This window comes from Cariama cristata, unplaced genomic scaffold (assembly GCF_000690535.1).
Source record: "Cariama cristata isolate BGI_N322 unplaced genomic scaffold, ASM69053v1 scaffold11138, whole genome shotgun sequence".
Lineage (NCBI taxonomy): Eukaryota > Metazoa > Chordata > Aves > Cariamiformes > Cariamidae > Cariama > Cariama cristata.
Genome location: NW_009630660.1, coordinates 2,745 through 17,177, shown reverse-complemented (window position 1 = coordinate 17,177; position 14,433 = coordinate 2,745). Strand labels below are relative to the sequence as shown.

At 46.9% G+C, this 14,433-nt stretch overlaps 1 protein-coding gene across 1 annotated transcript in view; it reads left to right on the top strand.

Moving 5' to 3' along the window:
* The window catches only part of LOC104165874 (THAP domain-containing protein 4-like), a 14,990-nt gene extending 1,107 nt beyond the window's left edge, over window positions 1–13,883 (top strand). Inside the window, exons 2-5 of the mRNA XM_009705635.1 lie at window positions 4,663–4,822; window positions 7,895–8,004; window positions 9,347–9,450; window positions 13,550–13,883. Coding sequence (XP_009703937.1) covers window positions 4,663–4,822; window positions 7,895–8,004; window positions 9,347–9,450; window positions 13,550–13,669 — 494 coding nt within the window. The 3' untranslated portion in view covers window positions 13,670–13,883. The remainder of the gene's footprint in view (window positions 1–4,662; window positions 4,823–7,894; window positions 8,005–9,346; window positions 9,451–13,549) is intronic.
* Window positions 13,884–14,433: the final 550 nt, after the last annotated feature.

Below are 14,433 nucleotides of genomic sequence, written 5' to 3'. Positions count from 1 at the left end.
TGCAGGAGGTTTGGGACTTGGTTGATCAGGGAGATGACTCTTTCACCACCCCCTTGAAGAGAAAGGTGGTTGGAAGGGGGGGAAACAGGACTTTTTGCTATGCTGCTGCCTCCTTTTTTTTCAGTGGAAAGGTCTTGGTTTTTCTGTTTGTTTTTTTGTTTTTGTTTTTTCTAATACTCTATAGAACTTGTGCATTAAACATTTAATTCTGCAGTGACTCCCAACAAAAAAACAGCTTGCAACTAGAAGCAATGAAAACGCTAACTGAGGAAAACTCAAGAGAAGGTAAAACATATTGAGGTAAGCCCAGGTAGGATGTTCAGGGTTCTTATAATAGTGTATAATTTTAAAAATGTTTTCTCTATATTTTGTAGTGCAGGAGAACTCTTGACAGTGAGTACAGGCACTGGAGCTTTTTACCACAGAGCTTAGAAACCGAGGCAGTAACACGTTGGTGCTTGGTCATGAAATTAATTACTAAGGCGGTAAGATGAAAATTTGTGAATAGAACCACATCCCTAGCTTTCAGAGTAGAGATGGAGCTAGAGCATGTCAGTGCTAGGAGTGCTTTACTGGTTTACTGCGGGAAGCATCAGTGAAGTGCATAAAGGGGTGCAACAGAGTACAAAGCCACCTTCTGTACTTAAATATGGAAAAAGTATGCTGAACAAGGCTGCTCCAAAGTTACTAGAACCTTGATGATGATGATGATGATTAAAATCCAGTAAGCGACTCAGCTGAAGAAAGGACTGCAGGAGGCTGCCCAACTGTTGCTGTAGACCCTGCACTTTGAAGACTGAGAAGGTGCTCTGTGAGTTGGTTTGGTTTTTATTTGGGATTTTGGTGGTTTTTTTGTTGTTTGTTTTCTTTTTCTTAAGTTTCCTGCAACAAATATTCCCCAGCTTAGGGGAAATAGGTTAGCTGCCCTGTTAGCAACCAGCTGGCTGCTCATGCCACAGTTTTGCTGATAAAGTTGCGTAGGAATTTGTGCCAGCATAGCTTTCTGTGCCAGGGATGCCACTTGAGAACCACACTGGCTGAAGCCTGTGTAGACGTGGCCTGAGGGGGTTGTCCAGCCGCTTTGTCTGGTTTGTCTCATGGTAGGGAGAGCACGCTGTCTCCCGCTGCTAAGCGTGGACGGCCGGTTATGCTCTGACTTTGTTACAGTGCAGGGAGGGATTTGACTTCTAAACCCTCGGTGAATGGGAAAGATGTGGAAATGGTCCATCCGCGAGTTTGGAGGGATGAAGTGTGGGTCAGATGGTGAAATGAAGCTTACTTGTGTACCCAGGACCTGGGCATGGCAGTTTTGGCCTGAGCGGCTTCCTGAAGAAAAGAGGTCTAGGTGATCAGGTTGCTTGTGTGCCTGTGGTTTTTGTCATCCAAGCTGTCGCAACTTGTGAGCGGCGTGGCTGATTGCAGTCGGATTTTGTAGAGGTCTTGAAGATGCTGGATCTCTAATGGCTTCAATGAAGTGTATCATCTGGTAGGGGAAAGGAACTCCAGGAATGTTCCTGTTAAGAAAGAGGCTGTGGTGTGACCTTCCCTGTTATTAGATGAAAGAGAAGCTCTGTGTCTGGATGCAAGAGAACCAGCATTAAGAGGACCCCTTCTGAGTCTGAAGCTTTACACATGCAGGAGGGTGGCCAGCGTGTTTTGCACTGCAAATTCTTTGCACTGCAGTCGTTCATATTCTTGACACTGTCACACACTTACTTTTTAAGCCATAGTAGCACGTTGGTTGTAGAAGTGACACACCGAGAGTTTAGATCTTTAAAAGGGGAAGTAGATGCTCCTTCATTAGTGAAATTCGTCTTGACAATGACTGAATCTATAAACCTGTTGTTTGAAACAAAGCAGCTCAGCAGACAAAGATATTTTCCTCTTTAAACTCTAGTTTTTGTTGCTACAATAGTCTTGCATTTACCCACCCCACTTACAACATAAGAAGCAAATTTCTTTTCAAATCGCTTTTTTTTTCCTGATGGACTCAATTAGCCTCTCTTGTCTGCTGCCCTGCACTTGCTTTTCCACTCTCTCAGCTCAGCCCTCTGGCACAGAAGGCTGCCAGGGAGGAAAAAAAAGGCTTAGTTTGCTAGTCAGAGATCAATACTGAAGGTAAGAAGAACACTGCATAGGCTGTGATCAGGGTGTGTTTAGTGTTGTGCACCTTACTGAGTCTCTGGCCCTTATTCCCACCAGCACTTCTGTGGCCCTCAGCTTTTCCAAGCAATGTATGAACTAAAAAACTCATGTTGGCTTTACTGCCATCCAGGTAGTTTGGAAAAGTAATAATGGTCACTTGGCTATGTTGTTTGCCCAAATGCTATAGACTTCAGGATAATACAGTTATGTCTTTGCTTTTCAGCTGGCTGGAAGTCCAGCTCTTTGGAATTGTGACCAGCTTGCCCAGTCAAGCACCTCCAGCCAGGCGGGATGCTGCACAGCAAGGCAGTGGGCTCAAGCAGTGGGTGCTGGAAACGATCAGTTGGCTTCGCTTGGTTTATAACCGAGTCTAAAGAGTGGAAATGGCTAAAGCCATTTCTTTCACCTGTCCTTTTGTTGCTTTTCCCTGAAAAGTTGCAAGGTTGGTAAGCAGAAGAAAATGAAGTGCCCCATTACAAGCACTCTGGTGACAGAAAGCATCCCGCTCCTAGGCTTTGCTGCCGCTTCCTGACCCAGGAGAGGGCAGCAGCCTCCCAGGCTGCAGTCTCTCCCAACCTTTCCAAAGCTTTGCTCTTTCCTTCCATGGTGGGAGTTTGAGCCTGCAAAAAGCTTGGAAAGAAATGCAGTGTATGCAGTAGCAAGTGCAAGGCAAATACTGGTTCGACAGGGTAGCGATACTCTCCTTACTCGCAAAACTGCATGCTTTCAACATGAAAATAGAAAGGGAAACTGGTTCATAAGAAGGAGTGTAAAAGTATGGGGTTTCTTGTAGCAATAATTTTGGACTTTTGTTGTTGGTTGTCACTGTGTTAAGGTCTTTGCTGCACCAGAAAATAATGTTGTGTTGCTTTGGTTGCTTACAACACAGGTGAAGGTAAGTACAATGAAATATGGCCTAGTACTCTAACACTGCGGTGTGGATTGTAGGAACCCCTTCGTAACACCTCGGTAAGCTGGTGGTGAACGCACAGGCTGGCAGGACGGCCCTTGCAAAGGCTGGCTCTGATGCTGTAGATTTTTGTCAACGATTTCGTAGTGAGCTCTCATGTTTTCTCATGTTGCTTTGCTTGCAGAATACTTCAGGTTAAAGAAGGGTAATTAGCAGCGTCTTGCTGATGTGCTGGCTGGCTTTCTAAACCTGCTGTCTGTGGGAGAATAAATGACAAAAGCGGCAATTCTCTTTTACCTGGGAAAGTTTCTGTTCCCTGTCCTTTGGCATTCCAGGTGCAGACTCTCTGTTCTTCCTTGCTTAGTCTTTCTAGCCTGCCGTTTGGGACTAAGCACAGTGAAACTCAGAGTGATCAAGCAAATTTTTACCCACAGCATCACCTTTTTAGGTCATAATTTCTCTCTGCATCTCAGTCCGTGTTATTTAGACCAGCCAGACAGGTAGCTTGTTCTTGTATTACGCAATATCACTAGGTGTGGAAAACAACCACCTTCAACTCCCACCCTGCCAGTATGAGTCATTTATCACATGAGTGGGAGGAAGACATACTTTAAGTAATCTTCAGTCATACTTGTCTGCATAACATAGCTAACCCAGAGTAGCGGGCACCTCATTTCTGTTAGTATTGGTCTTTCCTGAGATCATGTGGGTGTCATATCGCTTTCCCTGCGTACACCTTAGGAATGGATCTGCTTTGCTGTTCACGTGGCTTTAAATTTTCTCCATTTCTCTGATTAATTTTTTTTTTTCAGATCACACCCTCTGAAATCACAGCAAAATACGAAACTGTTGTTTATCAAAGCTCTTCTAAAATGATTAGTTAAAGAAGTTTTAACTTTGTGAAGCAGAGCTTGTTTGCTTCTTCATAAATGCAATGACAAAGGGAAGTAGGTAGTAAACACTTTAACTTGCAGGCACCTAGTCTTTTTAAAACGTTTCACTTAGCCTTAGTCCAGAGCCTAAGCAGAACAACGTCTGAACGATCCCTGTCTCTTTGTACAAGTGCAGGTCATTGTTAACCTCCTCTTCAAAAAAAATGACAGCCAAACTTTGATTTTTGAATATGTATGCAGCCTGATTTTCTTTTTCCTGTGAAGTGAGGACTTGTTTCCTCGGTCTCTGAAACAAACAGGAATGGTAGATATTTAGTGCTTGAGAAAAATCAGGCCAGAGCATTAGAGGCTTAATTATCATTTAGTGATAATTCTTTACGCTGAGATTTCAGTCTTCTCCCTTGCGTGTCGATGGGAGAGGGCCTTCTCTTCAGATCAAGCTACACAGACGAGTCAGAAATGGGCCACCTGGAAGAGTGCTCTACGTAAGGCCAAGAGCAGATCTGAAAACAGAGCTACTTTCTGTGGCTGTTTGTGGTTCCCTGTCTCCCTTTGCACCTTGGAGCTGATGCTGCTCTAGAGAAGAGCGTGGCTGCTGCATTGGACTGTTTCTGAGGTGTTTTGTGTTCACCTCCACCCAGCTGTAAGCAGCTCAGAGCAAGCTGCAGAGCACAGATCCCTGAATTTTCTTTCTTTCTTCTTCTTCCTCCACAGAGACTCCCCAGCTGAACCCAGTGATGGAGCCCCTGTCCTGGATGCTGGGCACCTGGCTCTCAGACCCACCAGGAGATGGCACCTTCCCTACAATGAAACCCTTCCAATACCTGGAAGAAGTGCACATCTCTCATGTGGGGCAGCCCATGCTCAACTTCTCGTAAGTCTAGCAGTTTAGCTGTGTTGGCAGCAGCTTTTGGATCAGAACAGGCATGGGTGTTTCTTTTGGTCATTGGTTCTTTGTTGGTTGGTCGTCTTGTTGGTTGTGTTTCTTTTCCAGTGGCAAAGTAAACAAGTTTTCACCTACCAAATGAGATGATATAATGGTAGGTGACTGCATGGTCTGACTTTCGTTTTCCTTTAAAACTTGTGATTAATTGGCATGCTGTTGCAACATACTCACAGCTGCACACCTGCGATCACCGAAGATGCGCTAGCCCGAGAGTACGGTGCAATTCTACAGGGCTTTTCAAAAGTGAGTTCGCGCCTGTGAACTCACACAGAAGTGCAAGTGTACGAGATCAGGACTGTGGCCATGGTGCAGCGTACAGTTCTTGTGGCCTGCCAGTCTTGAGGGTTACGTAGTGAGAAGTAACTCAGGATGCTGCAAATGTGACTGTGACTTAGAATAGTGAGAGTAACGTAGGGTACCAAGAATGGCCCCAGCATGGACATCACTATTGTTTGTGTAAATTCCATACCTGCCTTTTGAAGACCAGTGATCCTTCCACTTCAATGTCATGTGCCCTGGGTGCATATGTTAGCGGAAAGATGTACCATTCTCATGGCGGAAAAAAACCCAACATTATTCTTGCTGATGGTAGCTGTCTAATCAGAAATGAAACTTTAGGAAATGAAACTTCAGTGCAACTGCTATTATTCTGCTTTGTGAAACTCCCACTTACAGATACAATAAATGAAGGAGCTATGGCATGGCTGCTGCGTTTGTCCATTTTAAACTGTGGTCTTCAGTCTTCACCACTGTGAAAATCTGAGAAAAATTAAAGTGTTTAACAAACTGTATGGGATAGGAGGCAGATAGCTTAACTGCTTTGGCTTGAAGTAATTGTTCTGAGAGGAAGAAACAGGAGGGCAGGGACACCTTCAACCTGGTCTAGTGGAAGGTGTCCCTGCCCATGGCAAGGGGGTTGGAATTAGATGATCTTTAAGGTCCCTTGCAACCAAACTGTTCTGTGATTCTGTAAGATCAAAAAGGAATCTGCAGGATGAGAAGTGACATGTTAGCTAACTGCGCAGTGCTGCTGCAATACTTATTTGGAAGGGATGAGTTGGAAAGTTTCTTGCTTTGAAAACCAGAGAAAAGAGTAATTACAAGATGCCAACGCTGTATGAAAGATGCCTGGTGTGCGCGCCATTCGTTATGACAGAAATGCCATCTAAGCACATGACATTTTTAGTCCACTTTCCAAAAGAAACAAAGCTCCAACAGTCATTCTCTGTCTACACCTTCCTCTCCAACTTTTGAACAGTTGCTGATTTGAGTTGCCTTTCCCTTTTTTTTTTTGTGCCAAGGAGATACACAGTTCAGAGCAGTTGAGCTCTGGGAAGTGTCAGGAAAATGGGCAGCAGGCTTGGAGGACAGAACCCTGTGCCTCCCTGGCTCCTGGAGCAGTGCTGCTTGACTGTTACAGGACAGTCCATATGTCCCTTCAGTACTCCAAGCCCTGAAAGAAGCCTGATTTAAGTTTGTTCCTCCTTTGATTTTAGATAATCCCACCATGAGGCACAACTCCGTAGGGTACCTGGCTTCACTAGCTGCAGAGCACAGATGCTGAGATGCTGGAACAGTCCTTAGCAGGGATGCAGCCCTGCACCACCGATAGAAGTAATTCCTAGTTCTTTTAACCATGTGGCTATAGAAAGGAGACATCCTTTATACAGAGACAAAGCCAAACAGGAGGAGTAATTTGTGTATTTGTACCCAGAGGACATTGGGGAGCCAGAAGCAGCTGCACGGTGCCCAAACTCTTCCCTAACTGCATGCCTTAGCTGTGCGCCCCCTTCCTTGTCTCTAGTTCTTTGAAGCCCATGGATTTCTTGTACCGTGTGTAGGGGTACCATGTGCTGCACCTTGTGCTGCTGGTCTTCCAGGAAATGTTGACTCTGTGAGATTCATTATATTTTACTTCACATAGGAAACACTTGTTTTGGACTTTTCAGCTCTCAGTGCTTCTGTAATGACTGCTCCAGCTTGCCACATGCCAGTGGCTGGGCAAGCCCCTTGGTCAATCTCTTCTTGCACACTTGCCCTGTTACCGTTGGGGTGGCAGCTGATGATACAGCATATTCCCAGTCCCAGGACAGGTCATGGTGGCCAAGGGGACTGGTGTTGGCCGTTTCCAGCAGGCACATGCCCATTGCACAGCAGAGGCACGTGTGGAAACTGCTGTTGCATGAGGGAGTTCTGGGTGAAGATTAAGCAGCAGCAGCTTCGACATTGCCCCTGTCTCTTGCTGTAGAAGGATGCAGAGTGGGAAATTCTGTGAAAAACAGTATGAAAAGAAAGAGATTAATCTAGAATAAAGAAACACCAATAGGACAGTCTGCTATATTATATAGATACCTAGCTTACTATTGTGTTTACGCTGCTGTTTAATTTGGTTGCCTGTGTAGGCTCAGGAATGCTGTAGCACTAATGTAATGTATGAACATACGTGATATATATGATCACCCACATTATGGGTGACCAAACATAGAACTGTAAGGCCTCATGAAGAACAAATCTGAACTGAACTTTTTTTGAAGGGGGTGGTGGGAGAAATAAGTCTGCTCTGTTACTGCCTGCAGCAAGTAATATTCAAAAAGCACCAACTTGCCAGGTTTAAAAGCTAAATCATTGTAATTCCAGATATTTATTTGAGAAAAGGAAGTATTTGAGACAGAGTATGGCTTCAGCACCTGTGAAATGTTTGACTTCCCGAGGGAGTTTCTGACCTAGCTCTTAGAAAGAACCAGGAGCTGTGGAAAATTTGAATCTTGAACTTAAATAACCAACTCCAGCTCTAAGAAATAGCTGTGCCTGTAAAGTAACAGTATTTTTACACTTTTACATCTCCCAACCATGAAGCATTGTCATTCTTTTACTCTTCAAATAATGCTGCAGGCAATCATGTGGTTAAATAAAATACCGTTTCCTCTGAGATGAAACCAGACCAAACACTGTATTTTCAGTGTGACGAACAGCAGCTTTTGTGTTCTGATTTTCCCTCAGGTTCAACGCCTTCCATCTGGACACCAGGAAGCCCATGCACCGAGAATGTGGATTTATCCGCCTCAAACCTGACACTAATAAGGTGGCCTTCATCAGTGCCCAGAACACAGGTACACACCTGATATCCACACTGGAGAAAAGAGGTCCTTACCTTGCTGTGCCATTTCATTATGTTTCCAGAAAATTATTGCACCTGTCACAGTTTCAGTTAGCTTGGTTTCACTGTGGGTTCAGCGCCAAAGAGCAGCCACTGTTCTTTGGCACTGAACCCACAGTGACAACAGTTTAATAAATGAGCTTGTGTCAAAAGCACTGACTTTCTAGGACTGGCTATGTGGCATCACTAGCTTTCTGTGACAGGAAAGGACTGCAAGTCAAAATACGGCTCATGCAGGAGACTCGAGGAATATCGTTTCTTCAAATGATATGTTGGTATTTGCAGACGTAGCTTTGTAAACCAAAGGAACCCCTGCTTCGGTAGCAAGAATTGCAGTCTGAACCTTAATGATGGCAGGTGATAAGTGACCAGTGATGTTCTTGATGCCTTCGTAGCATCCTAGTCTTTTTTTTTTTCTTTTTTTTGTGGGGAGGCAGGGGGAACGTGTACAGATAAGGTGTTTTGTTCCCACTGCTCCCATGAGTTGGCCGCAGTTGGCCCTGTGGTAGAAGTAGAGAGGTGCATGCCTTGGTTCATGAGCTTCTGGGTCTAGAGTTCTCCTTCTATTGCTCCTGTTGTATTTGGACAGCTGCTTCTTCTAAGCAGGGTCAGATTTAACATCCTGCTTAAACTGTTGTTACCAATATCAGCACTTGCCGCATTTGATTCTGCGGTGCAGGGTAGAGCTTGTGGCCCTGGTAAGGTGGGGCTTTGCAACCTCTCCATCCAGGAGTGTTTGGTGTGAGTAGTGTAGCAGGTTCCCTGTTAGAGACCTTGCTGAGGCTGTGGCACTACCGAGAGCCTCTGCAGCACTGTAGCAGGGGAGCTTCTCTCCTACTGTTCCCTTAACAATCTTGGAGAGTAATCTCAGTGCGGTCTTCTTAGCTCCTAAACTAGGAGAATCTCCCACTGTCTGGATGTAGTGCCTTGGTACTTGTTACACACCTTACAGGGACTGAACGAGAGACAGAACATGTCTAAATTATTGCGAGTGAAAGTTAAAACCCAGTTGATGCTTAAATTTGCATCTAAAACTCCAGAGCAGGTGCTGAAGGGAAAACTGCCAGTTGCAATGCAATACTCATGCCACACGGTATGAAAAAGTCTGTCTGGCTAGATTTTTCTAAGTAGCATTACATGTCTGAGGTTGCATGGATTTGCAGTTGTCTATATGTGCTAGGTCAAATAAAAGTGTTCTTCAGGAAGAGTGGTGGTCTTTTACATAGCCTAATAATTGTGACATCATTAAGTAACCTATGTAGCCTAATAATATACATGACCTTGCTTTTCACTAGGTCTGGTGGAGGTGGAGGAAGGAGAGGTGAATGGACAAGAGCTGTCTATAGCTTCTCACTCCATAGCCAGGATTTCCTTTGCCAAGAAACCCCACGTAGAGCAGGTGAGTGCACACACGGTGAGCAATTCACATAGTATTGCTAACCCCAGAAGGTGTCTAGGTGAGAGGATAGGTTGATTAGCACATTTTAATTAGACTGCCATCAGGAGTTCTTGGAAATCCTGCCTGGCATTCTGGCTTATCCTTTCTGTAATAGCCTTCAGAAGATGTTTCATACATTACAAGACCCAGAGGGATCATTAAGGTAAGAACTGATGCGATGAATCAGACCAGCCAACCCAGAATCCTCTCTCCAGCAGTGGCCGGTAGCACGTCCTTAGGGGAGAGAATAGGAAAGTCTTGTCTAAATACCCTTGTATGGCAGTGGTGTTACTTCTTACTGCTAGTCTTGGATTAATTACCGTAGGAGGGTGCGCATGTAAGGTATGTCCAGTATTGGGATATCAGGATATTTTAGGAACACTTGCCTTTTACTGGAGCTCCACCTTGTCTTTGCAAATCTTGCCTGCTTGCTTTTCAGGGCATTCACAAGTTGCCCTGGGCTCTCCTCCGATCTGTGGCTGCTTGGCAGGGCTGGCACTTGCTGTCAGCTCCAGTCTTGGTTGACTGCTTCTTGGTTTTTGACTTTTTCTTTTTTTGTGTGTGTGTATTGACGGTGTGTTGTTGACACAGCTGGATGGGGTACAGCCAGCTGCGAGTAAGATGGCACTGCTGGAGTTAGGGTGGTGTACAGAGGTCACCGCTGGAATCCTCGCTGTCACATATGAAGTTGTCTTGGCTATCTGGCAGCTGAGAAAGACAGCAAGGTTGAACAAGCTCTCACAAAGAGTAGGTACTGGCATGTTCTTGCATCTGTTTTATTTTCTCTGATAACGTGTGAATGAAGTGACTGCAGTTTTCGAAGGGTGACAAGTGAGGTGTGGCTCTTGGGAGAGAAGACACTACTTTGATTGCAGCAAATACAGTATTGTCTTATTCTGGACTCTAAGGCTTAATTTTGCAACCTAGTTTTTATGTGCTATAAAACCTACCCGTAGTTAACTGAGAGCACAAGTTTGTGCAGATGCAGCCGGTGTCATGAGCGTGCTCCCAAAAATGGACTGCCCTCTCAGAGTCACTGCCTGAAATGTGAGCAGCTAGACTGGCAGGAGGAGATGGAGAAAGCAATGGAAAACCACTGAATGTCTTCCTGGTTGAGGGCTCCAAGGCTGGCTTTGGCTGAAGGCTGGAAGAGGGAACCTCCTGAGCTGAAGGTCTGTGCTCACCTGGCACATGAGGACAGTTCAGGCCCAGGTACTGGTTCCAGTGAGTATCTTGGAGGCCCTTGTTGGTGAAGGAGGATGTGGCATGAGAGGGTATGGCAGGTAACCAGCTCCCGATGCGTTTTCTCTTCACCAAGAAGAGTGTAAATTGGCGATGGAAATGAAGAGACCACAAGTTTCCCGATGACGGGACACCCATGGCATGTGGGTCACCCATCTTCAGAAAGTGCCTGAAGGTCAGCCGGGAGAGCTACAAGCCGGTCAGCCTCGCTTCAGCCCCTGGAGATTTCTGCATATACGAAGGAGAAGGTGATGGGGCACAGTCAGTATGGTTTTTACGATGGGTAAATGGTGCCTGGCTGACCTGGTTGTCTTCTGTGATAAAATGCCTGGATTTGTGGAAGAGGGGAGGGCAGTGGTTGTCGCTTACCTTGAATTCAGCAATTTCCCACAGGCTTTTCCCTGTGCTTGCTGTTTCCACTCCTGTGTGGGAAGTAACATTCCCCCCATGCGTCTTGGGCGTACGCAGAACTTGGCCTCCCACGGTACCATCAGCCAGCCTTTGATTGAAGAGAGTGCCCTTTTAAGAGAAAATCCCCCTCTTTTTTGCCCAGTTCATTTCATTTCCTCCTTTTGGCATTCGGACTTCGTTGTCTGACCTGCAGTGGCCCATTCAGAAAAAAACGGAACCCTGAGCTCAGGTCACACATTGTGAGATAATTCTTGTTAAAGACGACTGTCTTTTGTATTCCTTTTAATTGCCTTCTCCTGCTTAGGGTATTTGAGGAACTGTCGTGCATTACAAAGAAAGCCCCACCTGATCAGCAGGTATTCATCAAAACATCATTTGCTTATCACCCTGTTCCTGCTGTCGCCCGTGAATATCAGAACAGCGGCGCATCCTCCGCAGCCCTGCGTCGCTTCGCTCTCAGCTGGTGGTAACCTCCTGGAAGGAGGACGTGTTGGATGTTGGCATGAAGGGCACACTGCGGCCTTAGGAACGGATGTGTTAACGGAGAGGACGCTGTCTAGGAGCACGCAGACTGGCGATAGCTCATGGGTGTGCCCTTGAGTGACCTTCACTGGAAATGAATACATTTGCAAAAGCCTCTGCATTTTAGGAATTTCTAAATGGGGCTGGTTTAAGGGGCTACGAAGTAATGGTGCTTGCAGGTTATCCTGCTGTCCCCAGGATTTTGTTTCTGTTTGCCACCGGGATTGCGTTTGGCACGGGAAGCAGCAAGTGGCCGTCAGGCAGGATAAGCAGCTCTTCTGGATGATGTGGAGCGAATCTGTGCAGAAATCGCGCAAAGGGCCGAAGTGCTGGGTGCGCAGGGTCCGTGCCAAACTGCCTCCTTACAGCAGCACTCGCTTGGTGAGCTGCCATGGCCTGGTGTCATCCATGTGGTTACGTGGGCATTCGCCTGCTGGGCCGGGCAGCTGGAGTGACACCCTCCAGAGCGTTATTCTGGGACAGGAGCTGAGGTTCAAAAAGGATAGTCCCACTTCTCTCCTTTATTTTGGCGACAACTAGGAGCAGACTTACAACCTGTACTGAACACTGTGGATGCTTAGCCGCTCCCTCCTCCAGTTTCAAAGCTGCTTAAGCCTGGGTTCAAGCATCTGCTTTCATGGGTCCTAAGTGGTCCAGCTCCACAGGGAAACCCCAAATTGCCTCTCTTGAGGTTTGGTGGAGCACAGACAGACTTGCAGCTTGCCCAGGTGGAGGGATGGGGATGATGTTGCCTGTCGAGTCCGGCAGCGCTCTTCCCTCCTGCCCTGGGGCTGAACCCCCTCCTGGCTGCAGGCGCCAGCCGAGGCTCGACAGGCTCCGATCTCCCCATGTAGTGGGAGCAGCGCCTTACTCTGGCATAGTGTGGTGACCTGCAGAGAGCCCGAGTGGTTTTGAAGGCTGCCTTGGGGCTGTCATCCAGTGCGGAGCATCTCTCTGAGCCACCACCTGGGAGCTGCTCTTTTGGTGGAGGGATGTTGGCCTGTCTGTACTGAGATGACGTAGTAGTAGTGCCAGGACACTGATGCTCCATGGATAATGGTCTTGGATAAGGGGCTTGGAGCTGGTGTTTTGGAAAGGGCTGCCTTCTTTAGGAGAGAAAATTTCTCCTCGTTTACTCTCATGGCTGTAGTGAGCGTATCCTTCCGTCTGTGGTGCGTTGACGGCAAACACAAGGATGGCAAAGGGAAGTGTCGTGGCTTAACCCCAGCCGGTAACTGAGTACTATGCAGCCACTCGCTTAGTCTCCACGGCCCTGCTCTGGTGGGACGGGGAGGAGAATTGGAAAAAGGTAAAATCCATGGGTTGGGATAACAACAGTTTAATAATTGAAGTAAAATGAAATATAATAATAATAATGAATGTAATGAAAAAGGAGATAACAGAGAGAGAAAGAGGAATAAAACCCCAGACAGACAAGCGACGCACAACACAATCGCTCACCACCTGCTGACCGATGCCCAGCCCGTCCCCGAGCAGCGATCGGCCCCTCCCGGCCAACTCCCCCCAGTTTCTATACTGGCCGTGCCGTTCTGTGGTATGGCATACCCCTTGGGCTGGTTGGGGTCAGCTGTCCTGGCCGTGCTCCCTCCCAGCTCCTGGTGCCCCTTCTCGCTGGCAGAGCATGGGGAACTGCAAAGTCCTTGACTGAGGGTAAGCCCTGCTTAGTAACAACTAAAACATCACTGGGTTATCAACGTTATTCTCACACTAAATGCAAAACACAGCACTGTACCAGCTACCAGGAAGAAGATTAACTCTATCCCAGCTGAAACCAGGACAGGAAGGTGGAAAGCACAGGTAAGGAATTTAGCCTGTGGATGCTGTTTGCTTAATTTCATTATTGATTTTCTTACCCCTTTTTTAGATTACCAGAAAATTCAGGCTCAATTCTGATGGGAAACTTGAACAAACTGTCTCAATGGCAACCACTACGCAGCCCATGACTCAGCACCTCCACATTACCTACAAAAAGGTGATGCCCTGATGCCGGGAGGGCCGGGTCTCCCTGCCGAAGGCAAAGACCTGGGCGTCATGCACCGAGAGCAGTGGTAGCTCAGGAGCACGGCATCGTGGACCCCGGAACTGGCTGCCTGCGCTTGCCCCCAGGGCTGCGGAGCTGCCCGTCCTGTTGAGAATGTTACTCATGTTTCAGTAATGGTATATTAAAAAAAAATAAAAATAAAAAGCTTTTATTTTTATGGCTGTGTCTTTGGGTGTGATTGCAGAGTGGTCTGCGCATCCCTCTGCTCTGGCAGCGGTTACAGAGGGGTTTTTTGATGCCTGCTCATCAGTAGGCATGGGTTGCAAATTCAACCTCCAGGACCCTTCTCTGCAACCTGGGTAATGCTGTGGAAGCAGCAGGATCAGGAATGGATTTGCACTGCAGGGACAGACCCTGAGAACTCCAGCTCCTGCCTAATGATACTCATCTTAAGTATTCAGAGGGAGCACCTCTGTCTTGCTGTCGGACGGAGAGAACTGTCGCAGGGCCTGATCCTGGTGGTGCCGTCCAGCTGACTTGAAAGGACTTGGGGCGGTCCGGGAGGTCAGGACCAGACCTTACCTACCTTCAGTGCAGAGTATCACAAGAGTTTGGGTGACAACTGTGAGCCAATAGACAGGAGAGAAACTGGGAACAGCAGGGAGTGGTCTTGGCTGTTCCTTTTTCCAGCTTGGGAGTTGTGGTGCAGCCTGGGATGTGCCTCATATTTAGGGAGTCTCCAGAGAGAAACCCGGAGCCCTTCCGCA